Source organism: Lepus europaeus, chromosome 3 (assembly GCF_033115175.1).
Source record: "Lepus europaeus isolate LE1 chromosome 3, mLepTim1.pri, whole genome shotgun sequence".
NCBI lineage: Eukaryota > Metazoa > Chordata > Mammalia > Lagomorpha > Leporidae > Lepus > Lepus europaeus.
In genome coordinates this window covers 1,099,284-1,127,024 of record NC_084829.1, presented here as the reverse complement: position 1 = coordinate 1,127,024, position 27,741 = coordinate 1,099,284, and the positions used below count along the sequence as shown (strand labels likewise).

The 27,741-nt window shown below is 53.3% G+C and overlaps 1 protein-coding gene across 6 annotated transcripts in view; it reads right to left on the bottom strand.

The window, feature by feature from the left end:
• DUSP22 (dual specificity phosphatase 22) overlaps positions 1-27,741 on the bottom strand; it is a 57,551-nt gene that overhangs the window by 9,619 nt on the left and 20,191 nt on the right. For 5 of the 6 annotated variants that reach the window (XM_062183782.1, XM_062183755.1, XM_062183766.1 and 2 more), the window contains one exon: positions 8,693-8,742. The exons of the other annotated variant lie outside the window; for it this stretch is intronic. In XM_062183782.1, the coding sequence (XP_062039766.1) occupies positions 8,693-8,742 (50 nt within the window). The remainder of the gene's footprint in view (positions 1-8,692; positions 8,743-27,741) is intronic. 6 annotated transcript variants of the gene reach the window in all.

Genomic DNA, 27,741 nt, shown 5'->3' with positions numbered 1-27,741 from the left:
GGGTCCAGAGTCAGCCTCCACCCGCGGGGACGCAGTCTGGGTCCAGAGTCAGCCTCCACATAAGCATGGGGGTGTCTCAGTCTGGCAGCAACCAAACCCACCCGAAACAGAGGAGCTGAGGGCGAGGTGAGGAAGTGGCCCCTGAGCCCTGCTGTCGCGTTCCTTTGTCACGTCTCTCTATGACAAGGGTTAAGGCCGAGACAAGTGTGGGACCCCGCCGCCGGCCCACCGTGCCGTGCAGCCCTCCGACCGGCGTCTATGCCAGGGACCCCAGCCTGGAAGCAGGGATGGCACCGACACCGGGCAGCTCGGAGCCCCACTGTGAAACCTGACTCCTGGCCTCCGCTGGGCACGAGGCCAAGCCAGGCAGACATTCCTAGAAATGCCTTTTCCAAGAAAAGCCAGGAGGCAGGCGGGCTCACTGCTGCTTTGGTGTAGACTGCGGGAGTCGGGGGTTATTTCCAGGGAAGCCAATGACATAAGCCCAGGGCTGGCCATTACCCTCCTCCTCCACAGCGGGAAATACCCACGGCCCTGCTCCTTCTCTTGCTCAATCCCATGAAGCAGAAGCGCCGACCTGAAGCCCCGCCCACCCGGCTGCTTCGTGAGCACCAGTTCCCCATCCTGCTCTGCGTGTCCTGCGGGCTGAGGACCTTGTGCTTCCAAAGACGTGCGGAGCACACTCTCATCCACACGGGAGCACGGCTTCCATGTGCGGCACGGACACACCGAGGGGCACCTGCGCATGGGCAGCTGGCAGGGGCATTCCGTGGCGGGGTGCCCTGAGTGTGTGAGTGGGGGTGGACATGCCTGAGCAGACGGACGTGGGAGGGGCTGTCAGGGCACGGCGTTAAACACGCAGGACAAACTCACGTGCCACTGGCACCTCCCTCACTTCAGACTTAACGCCTCGTCCATATTTCACAAGCAGGAGGTGCACTGCCGTGCTTGTCATGCCAGGCAAGGTCACCATGGCTGCACACCAGGCCGTCTGCTCCAGGATCATTTCACAGGCGGCTGGATCAAGCCCGAGAGAGAAGGACGCAGTGCAGGCCAAGGCGCAGGTCTCTAACTGAATGAGCACGTCTCAGGAAAAGCGGGGCGTGCGCGGTCCAGAGGCCTCTCCCTGCCCCCCGGGGCCTGAAGGATGTCACGATGGGCTGACCACGTCCTCAGGAGCTGCACCACAGTCCCCCAGGGCCCACCTGGCCCTGACCTGATGCCAGCTACACGCACCATCAGACGGCAGCAGAGTTGGACGGAGAGGAGACACCCGTGACACCAGAGACAGCAGACGGAGAGGAGGAGGAATGAGGCGAGAAAGCTCTGCCGGTGCTGTGGATACAACCTCCCTTTCCTGCTCAAGCTCGCTCCCCACAAAACCTCAAGCACTGCAGAGATCTGCTAGATTCTCAAACCGCTGACTATCACAGGCTCGCTGCTGCAATGATGCAACACCGTCGGCGCCGCAGCCTGGCAAGGACCAAACACTCCCAGGTTTGACAGACAGCAAGAAAAAAACGACAATTATTTGTTGAATGATGTCTAACTAGAAAATACCAGTGTGATACCTATCCATGTAAGAATGAATAAGCAGAAGTTGAGATAATCCAACCACTCACTCTCCAAACACAGTAACAGTCTCTATGAGTACACAGAAAATGCAATATTATTTTGGAGATGCTTAGTGTTAATAAAATACATGACTGCAGGCTGGGCATTTGGCACAGCAGTTACGATGCAGCCTGGGGCCTGTAACCCGTATCAGTGAGCCTGGGTTTGAGTCTTGGATCCAGTCCTGGTTCCACTTCCTGCTAACACAGACCCACTGGGTCCCCGCCACCCTCACAAGACACCTGTATTGAGTTCCCAGCCCCTGGGGGCCCTGGCTGTTGAGGGTCTTTGGGGAGTAGACCAGTGGATGGTCTCTCTTTCTCTCTCTCAGTCTTCAAATAATTAAATTGGTAATTAAAAAAAACCTTTCTCTCAATACTATAAACATGTTGCTGAGATAGGTGTCTTACAGATGAGAGAAGTGAGGTTAAAATGACTTGCCCAAGAAAGCTCAGAGAGACAGCAATACTTACCTAAACCCAATTCACTAACTCCCTGTGCCCCTACATAGACCGTCTGGGGAACACAGCCTTCAACACACACTCCATCATGCCTCAAATGACGACAAAACCATGTAGAACAGACCATACCAGGTCTGTAGGGGTCATTACGATGGACTTGAACTTTTCCATTTCCTGATGTGGTAAGGCGAGGTGGCCGGGGGAACCGAGCTAAAATGTCGCGTTAATGTTATCTCAGACCAGGTTTCTGCATTCTAAGTTCCTAAAAGATCAGAGGGGGAGATTCTCAAGGATTGAAGCCAAGACAGAAAACTGACCTTTCTGGGCCGTTTGCAGCCGTGGCCACATGACAGCAGCCTGGGAGGTCACAGGCCTCTCACTAAGCACAAGAGCAGGAACTCCTGCCGCGGGAGCTTGTGGGGAAGACTTAGCGCACTAAGTGTTAAAGTGTCTTCAAGGTTGGGTTCTGTGTCTATGTTCAAAGCCTGAGCAACACAGATTTTGAGAATTTATTTTATCATTGGATGGGGCACCCTTAGGTCCCAGGAATCAGACAAAGCCAGATGCAAGGGCTACTGTTTCCAGTTGTTGGAGTTACCCAGAGCGCATTTCCTAAGGCACAGACGTGCTCTCTCTCGATTGTGTTAACTGGAGTGCTAAGTATTTGTCCCCTGACCACGACACTGGCTGCTGATGTACAAGGGGAGGTTGGGCATCAGCTCCTAATATTTGGTGAGGTGGGCCACAGTGGGCCAAGGTTGCCTGCCAGCTGTGGGCCAGTCCTTTGATTGCATCATGAAAGCATGCTCCTTGCTGAGGTTTGAGCGTGCGGCCCTGAAAGTTCAGGTGTGAGGGCCTCGGTCTCTCAGAGTGGTCGTCCTGGGAGGAGTCTGGATCGTGGGCTGCAGGCCTCCTGGACAGCTGTGTGCCTTTGCTGAGAGAAGGGCTAGCTATTGCAGGAGCCTGGCCTCTCTTCCCTCTTGCCCAGTGCCTGCTGCCCGTCCTCCTTCCACCGTGTTAGGAAGCACCGTGAGGGCCTCGCCAGGCATGGCCATCCAATCTTGGCCTTCTCGGCCTCTACAGCTGTAAGCCAAAATTCATCTGCTTTCTTCATAAATTACCCAGCCTCAGGTATCCTGTTATAGCAACAGAACAGAGGAAGACATTCGTCACTGACAAGTAAGCTATGGGGCCAGCCCTGGGGTGCAGTGGGTTAGGCTGCCTGCTGCAGCCCTGGCATCCCGTGCCTGAGTGCTGCTTCGTGTCCCGGCTACCCTGCTTCCCATCCAGCTTCCTGCTAATGTGCTGGGAGAGAGCACTGCAGGATGACCCAAGTACGTGGGCCCCCATCCCCAACGTGTATGGAGTTCCCGGCTCCTGGCTTTGGCCTGGCCCAGCCCTGGGTGTTGTGGCCATTCAGAGAATGAACCAGCAGATAGAAGATCTCTCCATAATCCTCCCTTCCCTCTCCTCTCTCTGTCACTCCGCCTTTGAAAAACAAAAGCAAGCTATGTTTTCCAACAGAACACCACCAACAGGTGAACAGAAGTTCAAGATATTTCACAGTCCCCCTCTTAAGAAACCCAACACACTCAAAGTTCCAAACTCGGTCCCACCGTTTCCATATAACTTTGGTACAACAAGAAATATTTATGGAGTCGCAGACGTGTCTACCAGAGCCTCATTCGTGCACAAGCCTTGCTGTTATTAACACATTAAGCAGAAAATTCTCCCGGAGAATCACACAAGGGTCTACGAGCATGGCGCCGTTGTAGAGTGCCGGCTTTTTAGACTTTTTGTGAGTAGCAGTGTTGACTTCTTTTTGCAGCAGAAGTCTTACTCTTGTTGGACCTCACCGGAAACAGCATCACAAGCAATCTCTCCATCCCTCTCCAAGGATGGTGCTGGTACACCTGCAGAGCTGCTGGACCTGGGACCCCACCCCACAACCACATCCAGACACAGGAGAGGGCAAGACAAGTAAACCACCACACCACACCACACCACAAGCCCTCTTCCCGTCTTCAGGAGGGAACGAAGCAAAAGCCGTGAGCTGAGCCCTCGGCCCAGGGGTGAGTGTGCGGGGCTGGTTTGACAGAAGCACTGAAACGACAGCTGATCCAAGTGCAGCGGAACCAGGAAAAGCAGCTGTCCGTCCTGTCTCCCTTCTCCTCTAAGTGGGTTTTCCAGGCACTGAAATGTGCTATTCCGGATACCTCTAACTCTCAAGATATGCTAATACACTTTGAGTGGAGTAAAGGTACACCCTGACTCTCCAAAGTGCCCGGAGTTCCTGCAGAAGACTTTCACATCTTGCCTCCAGAAATCCTGAAGCCGACCTTTCTCAGATGATGCACGTGAAGTGAGATTGAGTGAACGTGACTAGCCTGATGCAAGGCACTTGTCAATTTGAGATTTCCTGACTTCAAGGTCTCCTTCTCACTTGTCTATGGGAAGGCCCACTCCAGTGCATCCATTAGGGCATTGTGACGGACATCACAAACAGCACGCAGCTTCCCAGCGAAGCCGAGCTCTGCGGACATGTCCAGGACAAGCAGCCATCTTCCCTGACAACAGAGGCCCTGCTGGGTTACTGTGTGACTCCTCTAAAGAATCCAGTAGCCAATCAGGCACTGCCAAGTTCAACAACATGGCAAGATCTCGGTTTGAGATAAGAGCAAGGCAACCATTCTAAAAATAGCCACCAAAACATGGGCAGAAGATTGCTGTGGTCTTCAGAGAAAGGCAGTGGCTCATTTCCTTCCGTATCAACCATGCCCTTCCAACCACTTCTGTTTCTTGACACGAGTAGTAACCAAGGAAGTTCTCTGATGCTTCTCCCCCGCCCCTTCCAGCCCTCGGGTACTACTTTGTTTTCCTAATAAAATTCCTCCTCTTTCACCCTCAGCCTTCAAGATTCTCCTGTCTGTGGGAGATCAGTGTGGAAACACGGCCCCTCTGTAGAATGCACTGGTCCCAACTTCACACCTACCGTGTCCTTTCTCACTCTGACTCGACTCTGTCCATTCCTGCCCTGCCACCTCAACTTTCCCCATATCAATCCACCTGCCTCCAGCCCTATTTATCCTTCAGACAGATGGAGCTCACAAAAATACTGCATACGTTGGGATTTCTTTGGTCTCCATCAGTGAAGACTCAAGGTTGGCTGACATTCCAACATTCCACAACTTTTACCGTAGTCAGATACTGGGGACACTGAATATAGAGAGTGGGTGGTCAGTACTACTCATAGGTAGCATCTGTATGCATTCACTCTTAAGAGCCATGAAGTAGGAATCCTGACAAGCCTGAAAACTCCCATATTTCCCACCACGACCACCGGCCGTACCTCCCTCCGTGGAACGTGGTAACCTGTAACGGTGGGAGGACCCTCGATGAACAGCGACTTGGGCTGGGCTGAGCGCACCGAGTGGTGAAGCCCTTTGCTGCTGCCCCAGCCTTTTGGCGGACACGAATCCAACCCGTGACTCAGGAAAACTAGTCTCCTCCAAGCTGTGAGCTTTTCAAGTCACTTTTGGATGGCCAGAGGTCAGTGTTACAGCTGGAGCAGCCACTGGTCGCCAGGGTCCGCCCTCGTCCTGCCACAGCCTAATCCCACCCATCTCCACACGGCTGCTGTGATCTGGACAGGCGATCATTTGTGATCCCCCTGATAGGCACGGGGTTAACACGCCATCAGCTGTGAGACTAGAGAGGGCAAGACTCTCCTGCCCCCCAGGAGTGATTTAATCTACTCAGGCAGGCTTCACAAGTTCTCCGTCCCAGCACTGGTGCTGTGGAGCAGCGGGTTAAGTCACTGCCTGCAGCTCCAGCTGGAGGAGTCCTGGCTGCTGGCTGGAGTCCCGGCTGCTCCTCTTCCCATCCAGCTCCCTGCCGATGCACCTGGGAAAGCCTCCAGAAATCCTGAAGCCGACCTTTCTCAGATGATTCATGTGAAGTGAGATTGAGTGACCGTGACTAGCCTGATGCAAGGCACTTGTCAATTTGAGATTTCCTGACTTCAAGGTCTGCTTCTCACTTGTCTATGCGAAGGCCCACTCCAGTGCATCCATTAGGGCATTGTGACGGACATCAAAAACAGCACGCAGCTTCCCAGCGAAGCCGAGCTCTGCGGACATGTCCAGGACAAGCAGCCATCTTCCCTGACAACAGAGGCCCTGCTGGGTTACTGTGTGACTCCTCTAAAGAATCCAGTAGCCAATCAGGCACTGCCAAGTTCAACAACATGGCAGGATCTCGGTTTGAGATAAGAGCAAGGCAACCATTCTAAAAATAGCCACCAAAACATGGGCAGAAGATTGCTGTGGTCTTCAGAGAAAGGCAGAGGATGGCCCAAGTGCTTGGGCCCCTGCACCCATGTGGGAGACCTGGAAGAAGCTCCTGACTCCTGTCTTCAGCCTGGCCCAGCCCTGGGCTATGGCGGACATTTGGGGAGTGAACCAGTGGGTGCAAGATCTCTCTGTCTCTGTCTCTCCCTCTCTCTAACTTTGGCTTTTGAATAAAATAAATAAACCTTAAAAAAAAAAAATAGTTCACCATACCATGAGGCAGCCACCAGAGCACGTAGCTGTCAAGCTCTTGAAATGCAACTGGTTTGAACTGAAATGTGTTATCAGTGTAAAAAAGTGGAACAGATTTCTGATGCTTGAGTATGAAAAAAGAGACGTAAAATATCTCATTCATTTTTTTTTAAGTATTTGGAAGGAACCCAGATGTCCATCAACTGATGACTGGATAAAGAAATTGTGGTATACACGCATGACGGATCAGCGCTCAGCCATAAAAAGGAGTGAAATCTGTCTTTCACAACAAAACAGATGCAATTGGAGACCATTATGCTTAGTGAAATAAGCCAGTCCCCAGAAGACAAATGTCATGTATTTTTCTGATCTATTGTAACTAATACACAGAGTACAAACAATGTTATATATAGGAGAGAAACTGACATTTTGAGATGAGATTATTGTTTACAGCCCTTGTCTATACTCCTGAGGAATAGTGGTTTTTCTACTTGCTACTTGTTGGATCCTTTATTTAGTGGAAGATTAAGCTTGTGATTATAAAGTAAAATGAAAATATGTCACTGAAAAAATTAAGAGAAAAATAAGAAAAGGAGGAGGGGGAGGGAGGGAGAGAGGCAGTGAGGGAGGGTGTCATTATTCTATTAAAACTGTATCTATGAAATACATGAAATTTGTTCCCTTTATATAAATAAAGATTAAAAAGATTGAGTACATATTGAAGTAGTAATATTTTGGACATACTGGGTTAAGTAAAGTATGCTACTAGAATGGATGTTGCTCATTTTTGCTTTTTTGCAGTGTGGCTCCTAGAAAGCTTGCGATGACTCATGTGGCTCCATGTACAGCTCACACTCGACTTCTCTGGGACAGCTGTGCTCTGGACAAAATCCAGCAGCTTCTTTGAGCGTTTGTAGGGAAAGGAGAATGAGCCAGGCTGAAGTTTTCATTGCAGGTAGCTCTTTTAAAGACCAGACCCTTCTTGTGGGCATCCCACTGGCTGTGTTGCGCAACGGAAGGACCGGCAAACGACAAGGCACCTCCAGCCGCAGCTCCGCCCTGCTGTGGTCAGCGCCAGCCTCGGCAGGCTCACATCCTCTCCCAGGGCCTGCAGCTGTACCGGGACACCAGGGCTCCCCGGGGCTCAGACAACTTCACCGTCCTCTCCTTATTTTCTAAAAAATATCTACCTGTGTATCTGGAGCCAGCGCTGTGGTGCAGTAGGTGAAGCCTCCACCTGCAGCGCCAGTGTCCCATGTATCTGGAGCCAGCGCTGTGGTGTAGCCGGTGAAGCCTCCACCTGCAGCGCCAGTGTCCCATGTATCTGGAGCCAGCGCTGTGGTGCAGTAGGTGAAGCCTCCACCTGCAGCGCCAGTGTCCCATGTATCTGGAGCCAGCGCTGTGGTGCAGTAGGTGAAGCCTCCACCTGCAGCGCCAGTGTCCCACGTGGGAGCCAGTTCGTGTCCTGGCTGCTCTTGCTCCTACCCAGCTCTCTGCTATGGCCTGGGAAAGCAGTGGAAGATGTCCTAAGTGCTTGGGTCCCTGCCACTCACATGGAAGACCTGGAAGAAGCTTGTGGCTCCTGGCTTCAGATCGGCCCAGCTCCGGCTGTTGTGGCCATTTGGAGAGTGAACCAGAGGATGGAAGATCTCTCTGTCTCTGACTATCCCTCTCTCTGTCTGCAATTTTGCCTCTCAAATTAAAAAAAAAGTCTTTAAAGAATATCTATCTATCTATCTATCTATCTATCTATCTATGAGACAGAGAAAGAGAGAGAGACGGACATTTTCCATCCATTGGGTCTCTCTCCATTGGCCAGGGCTGGGCCAGGCTGACGCTAGTAGCCAGGGACTCCATCCAGGTCTCTCATGTGGGTGCAGAGGCCCAAGCACTTGCGCCATCTTCCTCTGCTTTCCCAAGGCACCTTGGCAGACCAACGGTACTCAGATCTGCACGCCAAGGCGGGTGCCAGCACCACAGGAAGCCCCTTATCCGGCTGTGCCCCGACACCAGCACCGTCCTCCCCGTCACATACACTCCTGTGTGCACGTGTCATACCTCCAGGTACACACTTACAGGTTCTGAGATGGTGAGTCCGCTGCTGGAATGCACAGGTATTTCACTCCCTGTAGAATGATAAAACGAAGTGCATAAGTGAACATAGAAAGGGGACCCCTCGGTGGAGAACGTATCTAAAGGAACTGTTTGCTCAGACCAAAAACTAAGAAATAAAAAGGAGAAGTTTGCACTCATCTTTTGTTGCCAAGGAACTGAGGAGGAAAAACTCTAATTAAGGCTCCTGGTTACTTTCCGTGACCACACAAATATTCACTTTGCAAACAGCTCGTAGCTTTAGACAGAATTGTCCCAAAGTGACATAGGTGCGTCCTTCCCAGGGTCAGCAAGTTCCACAGCAATCATCTCAGATGCCTGCTCACTCATCACCCTTGTGACATGGATTTCACCTACGATCCCAGCGGTCCGAAAGGAAGCTCCGTGAGTAAGAACGTCAGCACGCTGACGGAACACTTCTCTTTACCATCTCCACAGCCACGGCGTCACCACGCACTGATGGGAGCCGTGCACCCAGAAAGGACTGGTTCTATTTTGCCCATTTTTTAGAACAGTATAAGTGTGTGAATCATACTAACACATTTCTTGAAAAAGAATTACCCGATTTGAAAAAGCTGACTTCATATAGTCCTCTATAAAAAAGCAAAAAAAAAAAAAAAATAGTTTGCATAAATTCATGCAACAAAAATCATATTAAGTGTGAGTTTTATCCCAAACCTGGCTGTTTCTCATTCAGAAAGCATAGCTTAAAAGGTCTTCAATGCCAAATAAAAAATAACCTTCTTTTTAAAAAATTATTTATTTATTTATTTGAAAGAGTTACAAAGAGAGAGGGAGAGACAGAGAGAGGTATATTCCATCCACTGGTTCACTCCCCAGATGGCCCCAAAGGCCAGTGATGGGCCAGGCTAAACCAGGAGCCAGGAGCTTCTTCCAGTTCTCCCACGTGGGCAGCAGGGACCTAGGCACTTGGATTATCTTCCGCTGCTCTCCTAGGTTCATTAGCAGGGAGCTGGATCAGAAGCAGTGCAGCTGGGACATGAACTGGCACCCATATGGGATGCTGGCATCACAGGCGGTGGCTTTACTTGCTACTCCACAAAGTCAGCCATATAAAAAAATAACCTTTGCAGGAGAACACGGCTTTATGAAAAATTAGGTGAACTATTTTAAACCCTTCCTCTTTTAATTACCGAATTTCACAGCATTTTGCGACCATGCCATGGATAACAAAGGGAGAAACTCACTGGAGTAGAAATGTGGCCAAGCAAGAGAAGAAATGGAGGCTGTGCGGAATCATGAGGTAGGCAGCCAAGTCCCTCAGAGCCTCAAGTTACGAAATGACTTATCTGCTAGAGTCACTAGAAATGTTCACAATTCTTCACGAAACGTTCGCGGCCATCATTAGGGATTTCTGTGTTGCACATATGTGCTACTATTGTCTGGGAAGGAGCACATCAATTTGTGGCTGCCCAAATCCTTCCATGGCCTCTGCACCTTCTGTGGCTCCCTATAGTGTGAATCCCACTTTTCCAACACAGAAACTGCTTAGGCTGCACTTCCCAATCTCCCTTGCTATACAGGTGAAGACCAAAGAGCTGATTCCGCCAATCCGACACTCCATGAGATGCATTCGGGAGTAGCACGTGGGAGAGGGGCAGGGCAGGGGGTGCAGAGCCATCAGGCCACTGTGTCTCGAGCCCTGGGGATCACGCCTGGGACTTCAGCTTACAGCCTGTGTCTCCAGCTCTTCTGGGGGAACCATAAACTCCCGGTTGTCTCTTAACAAGCCCCTCCCTTCCTGTTGACCTCCCACCCTGGCAAGAGGTCAGTACAACATTTCACCTTTATATTTCCTATGTGTTCTGTCCATCTTCAAAAAAGATCAAAACATTCACCATGGTTTTGAAGGAAAAAAAAAAAAAAACAACAACGTATGGGTCAGTGCTGTGGCCCAGTAGGTCAAGCATCCACTTGCGACACTGGCACCTGTATCAGGGTGCCAGTTCAAGTCCTGGCTGCTACTTCCAGCTTCTTGCCTGCACATCTGGGAGGTACAGAGGATGGCCTAAGTGCTTCAGTCTACCACCCCAGTGAGAGACCCAGTGTAGTTCGTGTTTAGCCGGGCCCAGACCGGGCTGGTGTGGTCATTTGGGGAGCATATCCACAGATGGGAGAAATCTCCCTCTCTCTTCTCTCTCTCCCCTCCTTCTCCTTCTCCTCCTCCTCCTTTCTCGTCACTCTGCTTTTCAAAGAAAAAATCTTTAGACAGGAAAAATAAATCATGCAATCTACTAGTACATATTCCAATAAAGTCTCCTTGGGGTCTTGACAGCGTTGAGTTAGTTCATGGCCATTTACCCATATGGGAACACTCATTCACGACCAAACACACTTCACATGTGCAGGTTTAAAGATCAGCTGGCATGGGGCTGGCATTGTGGTGCCATGGGTTAAGGTGCTGTCGGCCACACCAGCACACCATTTGGGCACCAGTTTGAGTCCCAGATGCTCCACTTCCAAATCAGCTCCCTGCTAATGTGCCTGGGAAAGCAGTGGAAGATGGGCCCCTGCCACCCATGTGGGAAACCCGGATGGATGGAGTTCCTGGCTCCTGGTTTTGGCCTAGTCCAGCCCACTTGGGGATTCAACCAGCGGAGACACGGACGATGCCTTTCCCCCTCTGTAACTCTGCCTTTGAAATCAATCAATGAATCGATCTTAACAAAAAAGATGAGCTGGCACAGGACGCAGGGAAGCAGCAGGCTCTCCCTCTCCTGACTTCCGCTCCACCACGCCCACCAGCCTCCTCGGCGCTGTGCTCAGCTCGGCTGAAGACCCGGCAGCTCTCCAGAACTCTGAGGTGACCCCGAAGCCAGGGAGGCCTTACAGCCGTGATGCAGAGGGCAAGGAAACGGAAAGCGCGGCTGTAGCAACACGAAAGTCATCTCGCGCCTCCCTCCGCCGGCGTGGATGAGGCTGGTTTCCTGCAGCGCCAGTGGGATGACTCATCAACTTTTCTCTCTGACTCTTCGGCAAGAGTCGGCGGTGGACTGGGCACCGTGGCTTGTGCAATCCCTGGCTCTCACACGCTTGCCCCAGCCTCCCTCCAGACCAACACCTCCAGAGGGCCTGGGGGGCCCAGCTTTCCACGTCCCTTCCACTGCCATCTCCGGTCTCCCCGTCTTCACCCCATGCAGGCCACGGGAGCGGATCTTCTCTCCAAGACAGGATGGAGACACTGCCTGTCACAGTGTTGATTCCAGCACCTAAACCCAGCCTGGTCCTTGTCTTGGGAGGAAAGAAGAACAGGCAGGGGCTGGAGAGAGGGCTGGTGCCATAGCTTTTTGCTATCCTAAGCGCATTTGCCATAAATACCCACGGCAGTGCAACTGGAAAGCCCTGTGCTTCCTTCAGACCATCCTGGGATGATGTCACGCGGCCCCTGGCAGTGACCCATGCAGGAAAGGACAGAACGCAAGTGCACCTTGTCAGGTGGGCAGAGACCCTGGAACCGCAGGGACGTGGTGGAGGGCACTCCTGCCCCACAGCCGCAGAGGACAAGGGGCTCACTTTTGTCCACACCGGGCCCCGCACCCTCACTGGCGGCAGCTACAGCTTCCCATCTATGAAACTTCAGAAGAGGAACAAAGAGGCTCCTGACCACAAGTTTGGGGACCCCCTGATGTTAAGGCAGGACAGAGAAAACAGACAGCCTAAGACAAGAGCACACTGTCTCAAAGACAGAACAACAGAAGCAGCTCCCTGGGGTGAAGCCAGCTGTAGCCAGCACCTACAGCAAGTGTGCTGGCTGATGAGGGCGAGGTGGCGATCAGGACACACAGGGATCCTGTTACGAGAATAGGCAAGCGCAGAAGGACCGGATGGAGCACCAATCCCGTCATCCCGGAACCCCAGGAACAGGCGAGCTGGGCTTCAGCCTGTGCCATACACAGGCGCGCTGTCCGCACCTGCTGTGGCCACATCTCCTGCCCCTGCCCGCTCGCATGGAACGTGGCTGAGAACACCTGACCGCGCTCTGCCGCCGGCTCAGTCAAGGAGGGAGAGACAACTGTCAGAAGCGCTCCGCCGCTTGCCGCCAAGAGCATCTATTTATTTTGACTTAGTCATTATCAGAGCGCACAAGGGGTCTCTCGGAGGCCACGGGCGAGAGAACCGGAGCGACCTGGAGGAGGCTTCAGCTGCCTGCCCATGTGCAGGAGTTGTGACAGTTACTTATTAATCCAGAGAGCGGCCCGGGGGCCCCAGTGCCAGCGCACATCTAGCCTAGCACCACTGAACTGAGTCCTGCAAGTGGGCCACTGCTGTGTGGTACTCACGCCCCAGCTTACAGGACTCAGACGAAGGAGAGAGAGAGAGAGAGAGAGAGAGAGAGAGAGAGAGAGGCGGGGTGGGCTGTGCTTTGTGAGGTTAAGGAAAGTAGAGCAAACTCAAAGGTCTCAAAAAGAGCGTACGCATCTTTCACATTTTATTTCAGAGCAGCTTTATATGTACAAAACAAAAATTGTGAGGTAGGAATTCAGAGTTCTGCCATTCCATTTCCCCATCCAGCATCTCATATTAGCATTACTGTCACCACTAACGAACCACACCCAGGCCCTCTAATTTTTAATCCAAAAACCTTTTATCCCTCCTATAAAAATTCTAGAGAAATCTGAGACACTCATAAGTAACAAACATGGTGGCAAGGTTTCCCAGCAGCATGGCAGTTGGTTTAGGGTATTTATTCCCTGTAATATTAAAAAAAGACAAAATTAATAAAATTGGTTATCTTCTCCCTTGAAATGTAATTCTCACTTAAATCACTCACACTTTCCATGATGGTTCAGCAAAGTGGATTGGTAGAAAGCCAATGAACATTCCACTTTGCCGGGGCTACCGAATGTCAATTGTGGCTTTCCGATTGCCAGGGCTTGTCCGGTATTACACTGAAACTGGCTCGGTTAAGGAATGGGACCACCGTGAGCGTGGCAGAACAGCCAACTCCTTCTGAGCATATGGCACTCCGAGTGGCCTGACACCCGCAGACCTGCACCAACACCGAGAGGTGGGCACCAGCATGGGGAAGAGGGGAAGAATTCACAAAAGTCCCCACCTATGTGGAGGTGACCACATAGACACTGAGTGTTCCTGGTACCAAGCGTCCCAGCGATGGGCATGCAACGATGCGGTGTGAGCATCAGGAAGACACAGAGGAGAAGCAGAAGAGCTAGGAGCCATCTGCACACAAGGGCTTTCCGGTGAAGCTTCTGTGTTTTAAGTTTCGAAAGAAACAGGAGGCATCTCTGGGCCGAGAAGACAGCATCCCAGAGGCCCTTGTTGGACCCAAAGCTGAAGCTGAGTCCATCTTCTCAACAAGTTCTCATATTTTCTCAGTTTTCTGTTTCAACAGGTATAGTAACCACCAAGAGTAAAAAAGGTTTTGGCCTTTCTTAGGGCTTGAAACTCAAGATTACAGTTAAAACGATACACAGGCCAGGAGCTGAGCAGCAGCCGAGATTCTGATTTCAAGAGTAGGAATGAGATCAAACTCTCGCTTGTTTCAAGTATGATTTCTAGAGCTCACTGTTCTTCTCTTTCTGAAACAGCATCAGTAAAAGTCTCCTTCTGTAGAACCAAGTTGGTGTTCGGCTCTGCACAGGGAAGATCCAGCCCTGCGAGCATGGAGCGTGGTCTGGCGTCTCCCAGGACAGCTAACAGAGACCCGTTACGGACAGGACGGTACCCCTGCATTAGCGGGAGGGGTGGGAACTCGGTGCAATGGGAACATGGGGACTGGAAGCCTTGGTTTCTCCTCTTAGCCCATCCAGCACCTGTGACAGCAGGACTGAGCCCAGGCAGGGTCCTCCGACAGAGACGGGGTCTTCTCCGTGACCACGGCCCCCTCCCGGAGGCATCACGGCGGCCTGCTGACCTGGATCACTCTATTCACATGGATCATTCACCCTGTGAAGGGGGCAGTGGGACAAGACAGTGACCCTACCCAGAGCTAGTGCCATTTCATTCTCGAAAACCCAGTTCCACAAACAGAAATGAAGTTAAAAGCAAAATTTAAATCGGGACCGCCCCTCCCCACAATGAGAAGCAAGACCACGGCTCACACACAGTTAACAAACCACCACACACCCAGAAAAACCCTCTCCAGCAGACATCACTTGCTGCACTTTGTTTATTGTGGGGGAATACACATAAGATTTACCACCTTAGCCAATTTTAGGTAGAGTGATATATATACACACACACACACACAGAGAGAGAGAGAGAGAGAGAGAGAGAGAGATTTCATACCCTAGTTCATTCTCCAAAAGGCCACAATGGCCAGAGCTGAGCTGGGCCAGGCTGAAACCAGGAGCCCGGAACTCTATCCTGGTCTCCCATGTGGGTGGCGGAGGCTCAAGCACTTGGGCCAACATTCATTTGCCTTCCCGGGTGCATCAGAAGGAGGCTGGACTGGAAACAGCAGCCAGGAGTTTGAACTGGTGTCCCAGCATGGGATGCCAGCGTTGCAAGCAACGGCTTAACACAACACCATTGCCCCCTCATGTTATCAGGGTTTAAGTACACTGTCCAGTGGCATTAAGGACACCCACTATTGAGTGACCACTGCACCGTCCATCTCCAGGACCTCCTCGTGGCCCCAACCTGAGACTCTGCCCACTGAGGACCAACTCACCACTCCTGTCACTGGCAGGCCTCACTCTCCTTCCTCCCTGTGACTGGCTATTCCTGCACTCTGTAGAGACCTAACGGTACGCAGACACTGAGAGAACGGACTCTGGATTCCAGAAGGCCAGACCCAGGAGATGGTGATGCTGACTTGAAATTGCTGTGGGATGCACCCTGGGTTGGACGGCCTTGTCTCTGCAAAAGCCTATGTTCCAAGGAAGCACACGAGGACTCCCGCCTCGTCCGGTGGGTAGAAGCTCAAGCCAGTGCCTGGCATATGCATTTTGATTGGTTAGTATTTCTCCTCCCCATAACATCTGGATAACGTACTCAAGGTTAAAGGAAAAGAGAACTTGAAGTAACATCCTTAGGAAGATCACACCTACAAACACGTGTGTACAGACGGACTACCAACTGGAGGTCCACACGAAGAAAGAGAAATCGATGACGAGTGGGTGGAATCCTCGGCCACCTCCCTTTTGATTGCAAGAATCTCGAAGAAACTGCCATATGAAAACCCTCAGAGCAGTCAGCTACGGTCCTCTGGTTGTGCCGCATACCCACGTTTCACTCCAGGGTCTAAACCGAAGTACACGCATGCCACTGATTCTTCCTGCACGAGCTAAATTTAGGAAACGCTAACTACAAATAATGACTTCCAAGAACTCTGTGGTCCTTGCGGGGTGGGGAGGGGCGGGCAGGTAGGAGTGGAGAGACAAGATTGAGCCTGGGGTTGGATTCTGTGAGACACGATGCAAATGAGAAACCTCCAACACCTGCTGCCTTCTTTCAGGTTAGTCAAAAACCGATGTGCGTTTGACTCGTCAGATCAACAGATGAGGGCTCGAGTGTTTATTTTTGTTCAAAGGACTTCAACGAAAAGCTAAAGTGGGCATAGTCAGCACATCCAGTTTCCTTAAGCCAGCGCGGGGTGGGTCATGCGAAGGCAGCGGGGGTGGGAGCCACCCGGGCTCCTACCTGCCACCGAAAGTCACCGCTCGGTTCTCAGGTCCCTGTGTGGACCGGAGGTGCACGGCGGTGACTCATGAAAAATGGGCCCGGGGGGAGCCGTCGCCCCACACCCAGGCCACCTCCTGTCTTACTTAAGGAAGGCAGATGCTGGACAACCATTTCCAGAAATTACCGTAAGTGAAAGCCACTGATGAGAAACCATCCAGAGACATCAATGGTAGACTCAGGAGCTTTCTCTACATTGGTATCGTCAAGGAAGGTTCTCTCTCATGCATCTCAGCTCCTGAAACAGGGTCCCTGGCTCCTCCCTGCCCACCGGACACCAGTATGCAGCCCCCTGCCTCTGATGTCGCTCTCTGCCACTGTCCCCAGCTCATCCGGCTGCAGGACACGGGGCTGCGTGAGAGTCTCAAATCTTCTGTACTTTCCTGCCCCTCCAAGTCCCTGCTGTTTCCTCTTTCTGGAACACCCTTCGGCTCAGGGCCCCGCCTAGGGGCTCCTCCTCGGAACAAGTGCCGTGGTGTAACCCACTGGCCTCTCCCCTCACCACAGCCTCCAGCTCCTGCTCTGCACGCCCCACAGCACTGCCAGCACACGAGGCAGGAGGAAGGAAGCACTGTTAAAGTCTGAATTTTTCAGAATGATGGAAGTGCTGTTCCTGGGCTGGCCGATGCACCTGCGTCGGCTCCAGAGCCAGGTCAGGTGCCAGGGGCACAGAGGCCTCGGCACTGCGCGGCGAGCCCCTCCCCGGCAGTGGAGAATTCCACCAGCGGAGGGCACGCCACTGACAGCCCCTTCCAGGGCTGCGTTGCACGGGGACAACAAGGTCTCAAGCTTCAGGCCTGGCTCCTGGAGGGCCCCTCCCAGCGGTGCCCCACAAGGCCAGCCTGAGGCCTGTGATTACTGGGGCACAGCCACGCTTGCTGGCTACCTGTTGTCTAAGGTCCCTCCCAACACAGCACAGATACCCTCCAGACCCCCCAAACGCTACCAGGCCTTGACAGAAAACAGTGCACCGAGGAGCGTCCAGGCAGTCTCATCGCACACACAGTCAGCCTGCACATCTGTGCTCTGCTACAGGTTAATGACAGCTGGGACAGCCTACCGCCCTCTCAGCAAACCGCTGTGGTCACCTCTCTTCCCTACTCCACTAGACAGAGAGGAGAGAGAGACAGAGAGAGGCCATTATTTCACCCCCTCCTCCCTCCTGCATGATGTCACAATATGTGAACGTCACTAAGGGCACTGCCAAGAGACAGTGGGTGCTCAGCAGATGGTGGACAGCAGCAGGCCTTGTGGTCAGTGGCTCTCCTGTGATGCTTGGTCACCTCGCCCAGACCAGGCTGGGGAGCTGGCAGCAGGTGGCCCCAGGACATGCCTTCAGGGGGCAAGCCGGCTCACTGGAACACAAGGTGCTGTTCAGAATAGAACTAGTGCCTCTTTGGCAGGTGAGTGAACAATGCATCCTTAGGCTCCCCTGGCCTGTGATGTAGACAAGGCTCAAGCAACAGCACAGGGAGTCCCCTGGCAGCCCCGAGGCGCCCCTTCCTTAACAGCACCCACCGCGCCCCCAGCCTAAGGCTGCCTCCTCTCTCTGTTCTGGGAAGGAGGTAGGACTCTGGCCAGTCCTCTGTGGGTGGGGCTCCGACTCCACATCAGACTGGACACAGTGAAGGCCACATCATGAGCCGAGGCAGCTCAGCACCAGGAGAGTGGAGGGAAGCCAGGCGGGGGACAGCAGCTCCCCCATTTCTCCCACCACCATACAGGTAAAGGCGGCCTGGTGGAGACGCCCTGGACACTGCCCGGTGCACACACACGCAGGTGGGGAGGGAGGACAGGCTCCGGCTGGCTGAGAGGGCCTGCACTGCTGCCCTGCCCCCGCCTGCCGTGGCCTGGCTGCAGGGAGCTATTTTTACCTCCACAGCTGCACCCTCTTGCATGCAGCACAGAAGGAAGCCTCAGGCCACCTTGGTCAGAGCCCCTGCGGGGAAGCACAAGAGAGCCCAGAGGGTCCTCGCTGGGTTCAGCGAGCCCTGGCAATGACCGCTGGAAGCCCTTCAGCCCTGCTGCTTGTCTCTGGGAGCAGTTTCCATGCACACGGGCAGGGACCTCAGTTTGCAGAAACAATAAAGCTGCTACCTCTCCTTTGTCAGCTTTGAGGTTTTTTCCTTCGGGCATGGGGCCAGGCCACTCAGCAGCATGGCTTTCAGGGACCACCATCCCAGGCTGCACTGGAGCTGCCTCCTGCTTGGGTGCTGTGGCGCTGGTCTCCTGAGACAAGGGGATTTCACAGAACAGGTCAATGTGGGTTGTACCTGCTCGACTCAAGGCTCAGGTCTCTCCCAAGGCCAGAACGGCCTGAGACACTCTGGGGGCCACAGAGCTTAGGAACAGTTCCCGAGGCAAGGAGTCTCACGCCAAGGGCCAGGCTCAACTCACCCCACAGTCCCAGAGGGACAGAGACGCCTGTCTCTCTGTGGCCACTGCGAGAGGGCGAACAGGCCAACCACCTGCCCCACCCCCACTCCCGCCGGCTGCCTCCCTGGTGCCCTCCCCATGCTCGGGCTTTGGTTCCCACTGACTTGTAGTCACAGGCCTCCACAACTATCTCCCAGTAGCTGGAGAAGCAAACAAGGATGGCCTCCCAGAGAAAGAAGCCCTAGCTCATCTCCATCCCACCTCCTGCCTTCCCGTGGCCCCGGGCTGTGAGCCCCACGCAGTAGGCTCACCCCAACTTTCACTGAGCATTTCATCTGCTTTCCCACCAGGAAGGAGGGCACCAGGTAGCTGCCGGTGCCCCCGCTCAGTGATGAAGGTTGAAACCTGACGTCTGCCCTAGTTGTGATAACTGAAAGGGGAGAAATAAGTTCTCAATTCAAACGCAGGGTTTGACAATATGCTTCACCCCAGTGCACACGTGTGCACGCACACACGCACGCACATGCATCTCCAAGCCATCCCAGGGAGTCAGGCCACAGAGACGGGAGGCGCGTTACAAGCAGGACCCAGGGCACTGGTTCTAGCGCCTTCCACTGAGCTGATGAAACTAGCTGGGTGCTGTTGCCTCACTCTCAGGATTTTCAAATACGGCTGGATCACTTCCCCTGCAGGTGTGGGCCGACACAGCTCCACCTGCAGCGCCTACCGGCACAGAATTGTCACGAGCACCTGAAAACAGCACATTTGCTTACACCAGTCTTTGGTAAACCAGGCTGCATCATGATTTTCCTTATGGTAAACACCAACAGGGGTTCCCAAGGAGCCCTTTAACTCTGCTGTGGGCCTTACCCAGTTGCTGTCTTTAGCTTCCTGTTCAAACTTCTGGTTGCGAACTGGCAGGCCCTCCACCCAGGGAGCTCTGAATGCAGAATTCCCTCGGAGACGCCCCCTCCCCTCCCGTGACCTGGAACTGGAGACACTCGTGCTCCACGGATACTTCCTGGGCTGTCTCCTCCAAACGAAGCCGCTCTCCTCTTTCCAGCCCTTCGCTGAAGCTCCACATCCCCTGTGAAGTCTTGTCCCTCCGCCCATCTCAGCATCTAAAACAGCTGCACGCTCAGGGCTCTTCTTGGGTTGATGACCGAAGAACGGCTGACTCTGGGGTGATGGGGGACAGACTACCCAGGCACAGTGCTCGGCGGTGCCCTGCAGGGAACCCCAGACCCCAGGGAGACCGTGCTCACAAGAGCTGAGTGCAACTGGGATGCACAGAATGAGCAGGAACCACGACGTGCCCACCCCGCAACGCCCACCTGGGCCGGGTGAGATCTTGCATTGCTGTGCCCTGGACGTGGCTACACAACCCCACAAACGCGTCACGGCGGGACGGTGTCACAGCACATGTGCACGCCGACGACGCTCAGATCCTGCTGTCCAGCCTCAGCCTCCCTTCCGAGCCCGCATCTCCATCTGCTTGTGAACAGCACACGGGCATCTTGCCTAGACCTGAGCCGGGAACTTTGTCCCACACCAGCTCTGCCCCAGGGCACTCACACGTGTTGGTCTTTTTCAGCCTGTAATGCTGTAGCCTCGGGTGTCCCCCCGACCCCCCCCCCATCTATCTAAGCAGCAGACAACTCCCGTTCACTGCACTCGAGAGGTGACTGCTTGTCGACATTCTGAAGCCGTTTGATGAGACTCCCACAAGCTCATGGCTTCCTGATGGACTGCTGTCTTCATGTACATAGTCTCAACCTTTGTCCTTTCCTCGGTTTGCTTTCAATTCCATTTCCTCTGATAAAACTGTTCCCGGGCCGTCTTTCTTTTGGTTCACTTGCTGGAGAACCCGTTCCCACCCTTTCATTTCCAAACTTCGTGTGTTGCATTGTGGGAGACTCAGATCACATCAAGGCTTCCATGTCTAGGAAAATAACCCACTTCCCAGTGTCCCAGCTCAAATCCCCACTTCTTACCAGGATTACAGGAAGGGCTTTGGGATTCCCAAGTCCACACCATCCACAAGTCAGCCTGCTGGGAAAGAAATCTGAACGTGCCACCTGACTTGTGCACGGAGCCTCTCTGGGTTTCTGCTTCCCCCAAGGTAACCAGACACCTCATCTCCACAAGCCCTCTCCTAGTCTGTGCTGAGCCTGCTTTTCTGGCCTGGCCACTCCGTGGACCTACTCGGCTGTGTGGTCCCCGAGTGACACACATCGCCTTTGCAATGCTGCATTCTCTATCACGAATCTCACCACCAGCTCCAACTGCTTCTCCTCACCATCACTCCCTAACTGACCTCAGCCACATGTAGGGTCACAACACATGGGCACCTTCACCAGGCCTTGCTGGCTGGCCACGTGCTGCTGAGCCTTGCCTCTGATGCGCATCTGCAACCCTGCGCCTTTCCAAGGATTTACACGCCGCCTCTCCTGAGTGCACAGCTTCGTCTTTGATCTCTGTGTTTGGTTTCAACTACAAGACAGGTGATCAGCAAATGTCTGCCAGATCTAGAGCAACAACCCCCAGTTTGGCCAAAAGGAGAACTGAGGATGTACCACCCTCTCCCCACTGCACAGACCACCTTCTGCACTCTCTAACCAGGTGGACCTCCTTGTGGGATCTCCCACGGCCACAGGGATCATTTCCTCCTGGCAACACCTGCCCCCTCCCCCTGCCTCCTATGAGGCCATCTCAATGCTGTGTCTTTAGAGTGTCTTCCCTACATCCCCCAGACCTGGGCATGTGGACCATGTATAGACTTGACAACGGCCTCACATCCAGGCCACACATCTTGGAGTGTGCAGCCATGCGAGCTGCAGTGTATGGATGCATATCTCCCTCGGCTTGGAGATCCTGGCAGATCTTGTATATTCACCACTGAGGACCAGGAGGGAAGCAAACCAGGCAAACCCTCTCCCCACACCAAGAACACAGTACTCAGCACACGTGCACTTGGGTCTTAATCACGCACAGGACTCAGAAGATGAGAGACACGGGGGGGGGGGGGGGCGCAGTGGAAAATGCTCAAGACACGGAGAGTTGCCCTGTGGGGGAAATCTAGAAAGAGTGCTCTGTAGAAGTGTGCCCTTGGTGCGTGTGAGTCCTGGAAAGAAGGAGTATGGCAGAACTGCAGGCTGCCACCGAAGGCCAGGCCCAGAGAAGCGGGCAAGGGCTCTCTGACTCAGCGATTCTAGAAAGCTCGGCTCCTCCCCAGAACCAGTGCTGGAGTTCTCCCAGTGCTCCATCTGCAAACGAGTCTGTGGCAGAAGGGCCACAGGCAGATGGAGCCACCCTCTCGTGCACTTGACTACCCACACACAAGGAACTTAGACACAGCCTGATTCGACACAGAGCGATTACTAGACAGTTTTCGATACCTACCATGATCATTTCTGTTTGAGTCATATCTATTTAAGTCTGGGGTTGGCGTCAAACAAATTTGCCTCGACACATGAAAGCTGCTAGGGGCCTTTGGTGGAGAAGGCACCGCTGATTCTTGGGCTGCATTAAAGAGATTTTCCTAGAGTGGTGCAAACAACCGAGGTTTTCTGGAAACAACTGTCAACCTGAAAAACCTTTCCTGGTGACACGAGGGCTTGTTTTTCAAAGGCCCTGGACCTTACCAGCCACTTGGCAGGGTGGTGTTTTTGTCATGCCAGTAAGGTACCTGAAACCACTCACCCCGGAAGCAATGCCCACTCCAAATAGGAAATCTCACCCAGGGCTTCCGGCTGGATCACCAGGTGAATGTGGGGACCCTGAACACGGGATATAAGCTCACGCTGAGGACCCGTTAATCAAGGAGAAGTGGAGCGGACAGATACTGAGAACAAAATCGGAGCCACTACAAAGACGTGGCTGGGGCTGTCCTCCCGAGTGGACAACGTGCTTGTTTTGTGCCTGTTGACCATGGGTGACCACCGCACACGGATCCGTGAGACACAGCACCGCCAAACTCAGGACGCCTTCGGACCAGGGGTCACCTGTCGCCACCACAGGCTCCGGCAGCCTGGCCCACCCACCTACCCGCCCTGCTTCCCTCTCCCTCTTCACTCACAGAGACACTTTGGGGATATTCTGTTGTAACACAGACATTCAATCATGAGAAGCAGAGAGAAGGAACGGAAAGCATCCTTCCTGCCGGTTCCCCCCTCTCCACCACTGTCTTCCAGGGAAGAATCTCCCTGCAGAGCCCGTGCGGCACCCCCCTTCTGCTCTCGTACCTGCACGTGCTTCACCAAGCTCAGGGAAATGGAATCAAAGGTAAATTTATTCTATTTAAAAAAATTTGTTAAATCCATGCAGTTTTGTCATAGTATGCATTTCCATGAACTTTTTAAAAGATCCTTGTAGGCAGGAATTTAAAAAAAATGGCACCAGATAAAGTTACCTTTTAATTCCATTTTCCATTGACTTTTTTTAGAAAATGATTTATTTATTTATTTGAAAGCTAGAGTTATAGAGAAGGAGAGGCAGAGAGAGAGAGAGAGAGAGAGAGAGAGGTCTTCCATTCACTGGTTCACTCCCCAAATGGCGGCAACAGCCAGAGCCGCACCCATCTGAAGCCAGGAACCAGGAGCTTCTTGGGCCCAAGCACTTGGCCCATCTCCCACTGCTTTTCCAGGCCACAGCAGAGAGCTGGATTGGAAGTGGAGCAGCTGGGTCTCGAACCGGCGTCCATATGGGATACTGGCACTGCAGGCAGCAGCTTTACCCGCTACACCACAGCACTGGCCCCATTCATGGACTTTTTGAAGGACTCTGGCCTATATACATACAGATGTGAAATATTACATAGGGGAGATAGTATCGTGGGTATCATTCTACACCTTGCTTCTTTCCCTAAGGAACTGTTCCCTGTGCAAACACAGTCTTATCTTTTTGAATGGCTGCTGCTGGTTTCCGGATGTGGCTGGACTGTAACCACTCTCTGCTGAAGAGGCAGGCTGGCTCCAGTTACTCCCTGCGACAAACACAGCTGCCATGAACATCTGTACAACTCTGTGTGTGGCAGGGAGGGGGAGGGCATGTGGCTTTTGGGGTTTATCCTTTTTGTGGCTACAGCCTCTGTGACTTGCTGGTCTTGGAAAGGACAGACCCATGGGTCCCAGGAGCTGAGGACTGATGCGGTCAGCAGGTGGAAAGGCGGGGGATGTTCCATGGGTGTGCTGAGTGGCACCAGAGCGGGGCCCAGGCAGCCAGGCTCTGTGCCTTGAATGCTCTCAGCCTCTTGTGGCCTGACCATGAGTCCGCAAAGTCTGATACAACACCTTCCTGCACCTTGCCCCCCCAGCCTTGGGCATGGGGTCCTGACTATGGCATTACCTACCATTTCTGTCTTAGATGCATGGTCCTCCCTACAGACCAAACCAAAGGAGCTGAAGGATGCCCCAGAGATCACTCGAAGTCCGGAAGCTCCACAGGGGATTCTTGGGTGTCATAACTTAGTACGAGATGATTCTGAACTAGAGGACAGGGTAGCTGCATAAAACACGCACCCCGCCTGCCAGCGCTTCCCGGCAGGTGAGGTCCTGCGCACACCGCCCATGTGAGGGAGGCTGCACTGCACTCATCAGACCCTTGGCTTCCAAAATTACTCAGGATCGAGAAATCATTCTTGACACAGCTCGACCTTCACTCCCCTCCATGAGCTGCGAGTGGCCAAAGACATGATTTCTTTCTTTGCATGGAGCTGAAAGTGCACATGGCGCTTCCCCTGTGCTCAGCAAACACCTGCAGAGCTGGCACCCATGTGCCAGACCCAAGGCGAGTGCCTCCAGAAACCCCAACACGGCACCTGCCTGCCACCAGCTCAGGGGCCAGGCCAGGGGAGCTGGAGCACCAAACAGGTACCATGCCGTCCGCTCCGGCCCAGCAGCTGTCCCAGGACAGACAGCACAGAGAGGGGGGAGAAGCCCTGCGGTTGGTGGGCACTGGTCCTCTCAAAGCAAGACGAGCTGGGGTTGGGCTTTGAGGCAGCGGTGGACTTGGGCAGGCGAGAGTGGGAGGGAAGAAGAAAGACGAGAGAACAGAAGCAGCTCGCTCGAGCTTTAAATGCCCCTGAGCACCTTGCTTCTGTCCCAGGGGCGCCTCTAGCCAGGGGCCACTCGGCCCCCGGGGACAGACCCAGTGCAAAGGACAGGATTATCCAAGCAAACCGGGCATCTCACCGTGGTGAGGGTTTCCTTATACACACACACAGGTGAGTGAAGACAGCAGTACAGGCGGGGCAGAGGCAACAGCAGACATCAGGACCAGGAGAAGACATCTGACACAAAACTCACAGAATTAAATTCTAGGCACAGTCACCGGAAGAAGTGTCCTTAATATTAAAGGAAATCTAAGACAGATCACCAGGAATGGATGGAAGTCTGCCCGTGAAGGCACTCCGTTCTGTTAAACAGGAAGACAACTTAAATGGCTCAGAATATAAAAGTCACACTAAAAAAAAAGTCCCAGCTGAAGTCTAGCCAGTAAATCCTAGCTGGTTTACATAGCACCCTCTGCTTTGCATATATACGTACAAGCTATTTCTCTCTTTTTAATCATACAATATACATCATTTAACAATTAAAATCTTTAGGTCGCCAATCTAGTGAAGGCATGCGAAACGTTCAAGGCGTTTTTGTTAATAGTGAAAAATAGTTTTGCTTCCTGCAGGTGCTCTGGTTAAGTACACAGAATGAAAAATGAAACAAACTCTGAAATTTTTACCTTAGGAAGATAGTGTTCTGTTTCTTTTTTCAGGGGAAGAGAGAAACCTTTCATTGCTCAATATTACTTCCTCAGCACCTACGAATAATTTCGGGCTTCTGATTTGAAAAATCACGTCTTTGACACAGGAGTTTTCATTCTCCCCATCCCAAAACCTGGAGAAATCAGTAGGCACCGAAGACGCGGGCTCACACCTGTTGCATCCTAAGGGACACTTTTGAGAGAACAGAGCAATCCCCCTCTGGAGGGCTGAGCAACCCCAGCTTAACCATTATCTTTACAATTCTGGCTCTACTTTCTGTAACCAATGTGACAATGGTTTCCCCCCTAAGGGCACTGTCTGGCAGGAAGACTTCAGCTTCCAGCCCTAGCTCTGGTGTGAGCAGTGCCCTAGCCTGGTTACTCCCGAGGAGCCAGGGTGATGCCATCCACTTTGCTGGGCTCGGCATTCATGAGAGCAAGGTGCAGAGTCCAGGCCACAGGAGAGGAAGTCCCGGCATGGAGCTCCCTCCCAGCCAAAATGCTGTCCAGGCCACAGGGTCAGAGCCAGGTAGTCTGAACTCCCAGCCTCCACCAGAGGCCCACTCAGCTTCTCACTCACCCAGCACAAAGGGAGCTTCCACAAACAAGGACCCCGTTAGGTTCCTCCCTGATCCAAGCCACAGCTCTTCTCTCACTGGACTATAATCACCAAGGATATTTATAAAACAGCCACAATACATAGCTTGTTTATACACAAAGGGCTCTGCCACCACAGACCCCCGGGGCCTGGCACACAGTAGGAGCTCAAAAGAATCATTAACCCCTTGACTTCAGAGAGAGGATTTGTCTGCAAAGCAGCAGGACATGTGAGGAAGGCATTTGTGGCCAAACCCAAATCCTGCCCATTAGAAGCAGAGAAGAATAAAGCTCCCTGCGGGGACGTGTGGGGAATCAACATTCACACCCAGCTACCGAGGCGGCCAGGACAAGCATCGGGCGTGCCGGGAGAATCTCTAGCCTGGGAGCGAAGCTGGCTTCCCATCCAGCAGCCCGGGCCGGCTGTAGGGTCCTTGGGCAGGGCCCTTCACGTCTCTCAACCTCAGGATTCTGGTTCACGCGGTGGTGGAGCTGGGACCCCACTTTGCTGGGATTCCTGTGTCAGACGAAGAGCGGTGGGCACAGAGATGGAGCTGGAGCTCTTCCGAGTCTCGGTGGTAACTCACAATGCAGTGACTGTGACGGCCCGGGGGTTTCTACGGCGTTTCTGGGGCCCTTCGTTCTGGGAGGTCTACCTGTAACTGGGGGCTCAGGCCCCGGAGCTCCTGGTTCAGAGCGTACAGCAATCCTGTCCCGCCCACCAAGGAAGCACCAGAGGCTGCCCAGCTCCAGCTGACCCCCAGAACTCCCAGCAGGCTTGAGACCAGCACCTGCCAGCCTCTCTCCCACGTGAGGCTGCCCCACAGAGCCCAGACACTGCCAACACAGAGCTCCTCCCTACCCCCAGCTACCCAAATGATGCAGGGTCACATCTAACCCAGCCAAAATCAATCGGGTCGTCAGTTCCCCAATTCCTCCCTAAATGAAACCAATCAATGTGCAACGACTAAACATATCTCTAGCAGACCGTCCCTTGTGGGTGCACTCGCTGCGGCTGATACTGGCGGAGTCTCAGTTCTCGCCACTCAGGTTGTAACCTTCTTCTGAAGGTACAATCTCCATCCTATCCACAGCAGGTTCTTGGAACAAAACAAAGGCAAAGAGGACCAGGATGTGGCGTGTGTACAAAGGCAGCAAGCCCAGGGCTGGGGCTGACTCCCCCTCCCCAGGAGTCTCAGCTCGGCAGCTGGGGGGGGAGCAGCCCTCAGAGCAAGCACCCGCCCAGGAGCCTTGCCCAGACTCCAAGGGGCAGCTCGCCCTTCCCAGGGGTCTCCTTGGCATCCCGTGACCTTAGCAGGTGACGGAGACAGGAGCGAGGGCTCACACAAACTGCTCCCTGCTCGGAAAGACTGACAGATGTACTCCTCCAGCCTTTCTTCCATCAGCACAATGGGGAAACTGAGAGGCCTCCAGCCGGCCCAATCCCCAGGCTCAGTGTTTTTCCCCCGGGGCATCACCTCCCAGCCCATCCTGAGAATCCTCACAGGGCCCCCGACCAATGACCCCGGCGCTGGAAGCCGCCTTCCACCGCGTGCCTTCTTTCTCACTCAACTCCCCCACAAGAAAAGCAGATGTAAGATTGTAAGCGTCCTTGATGA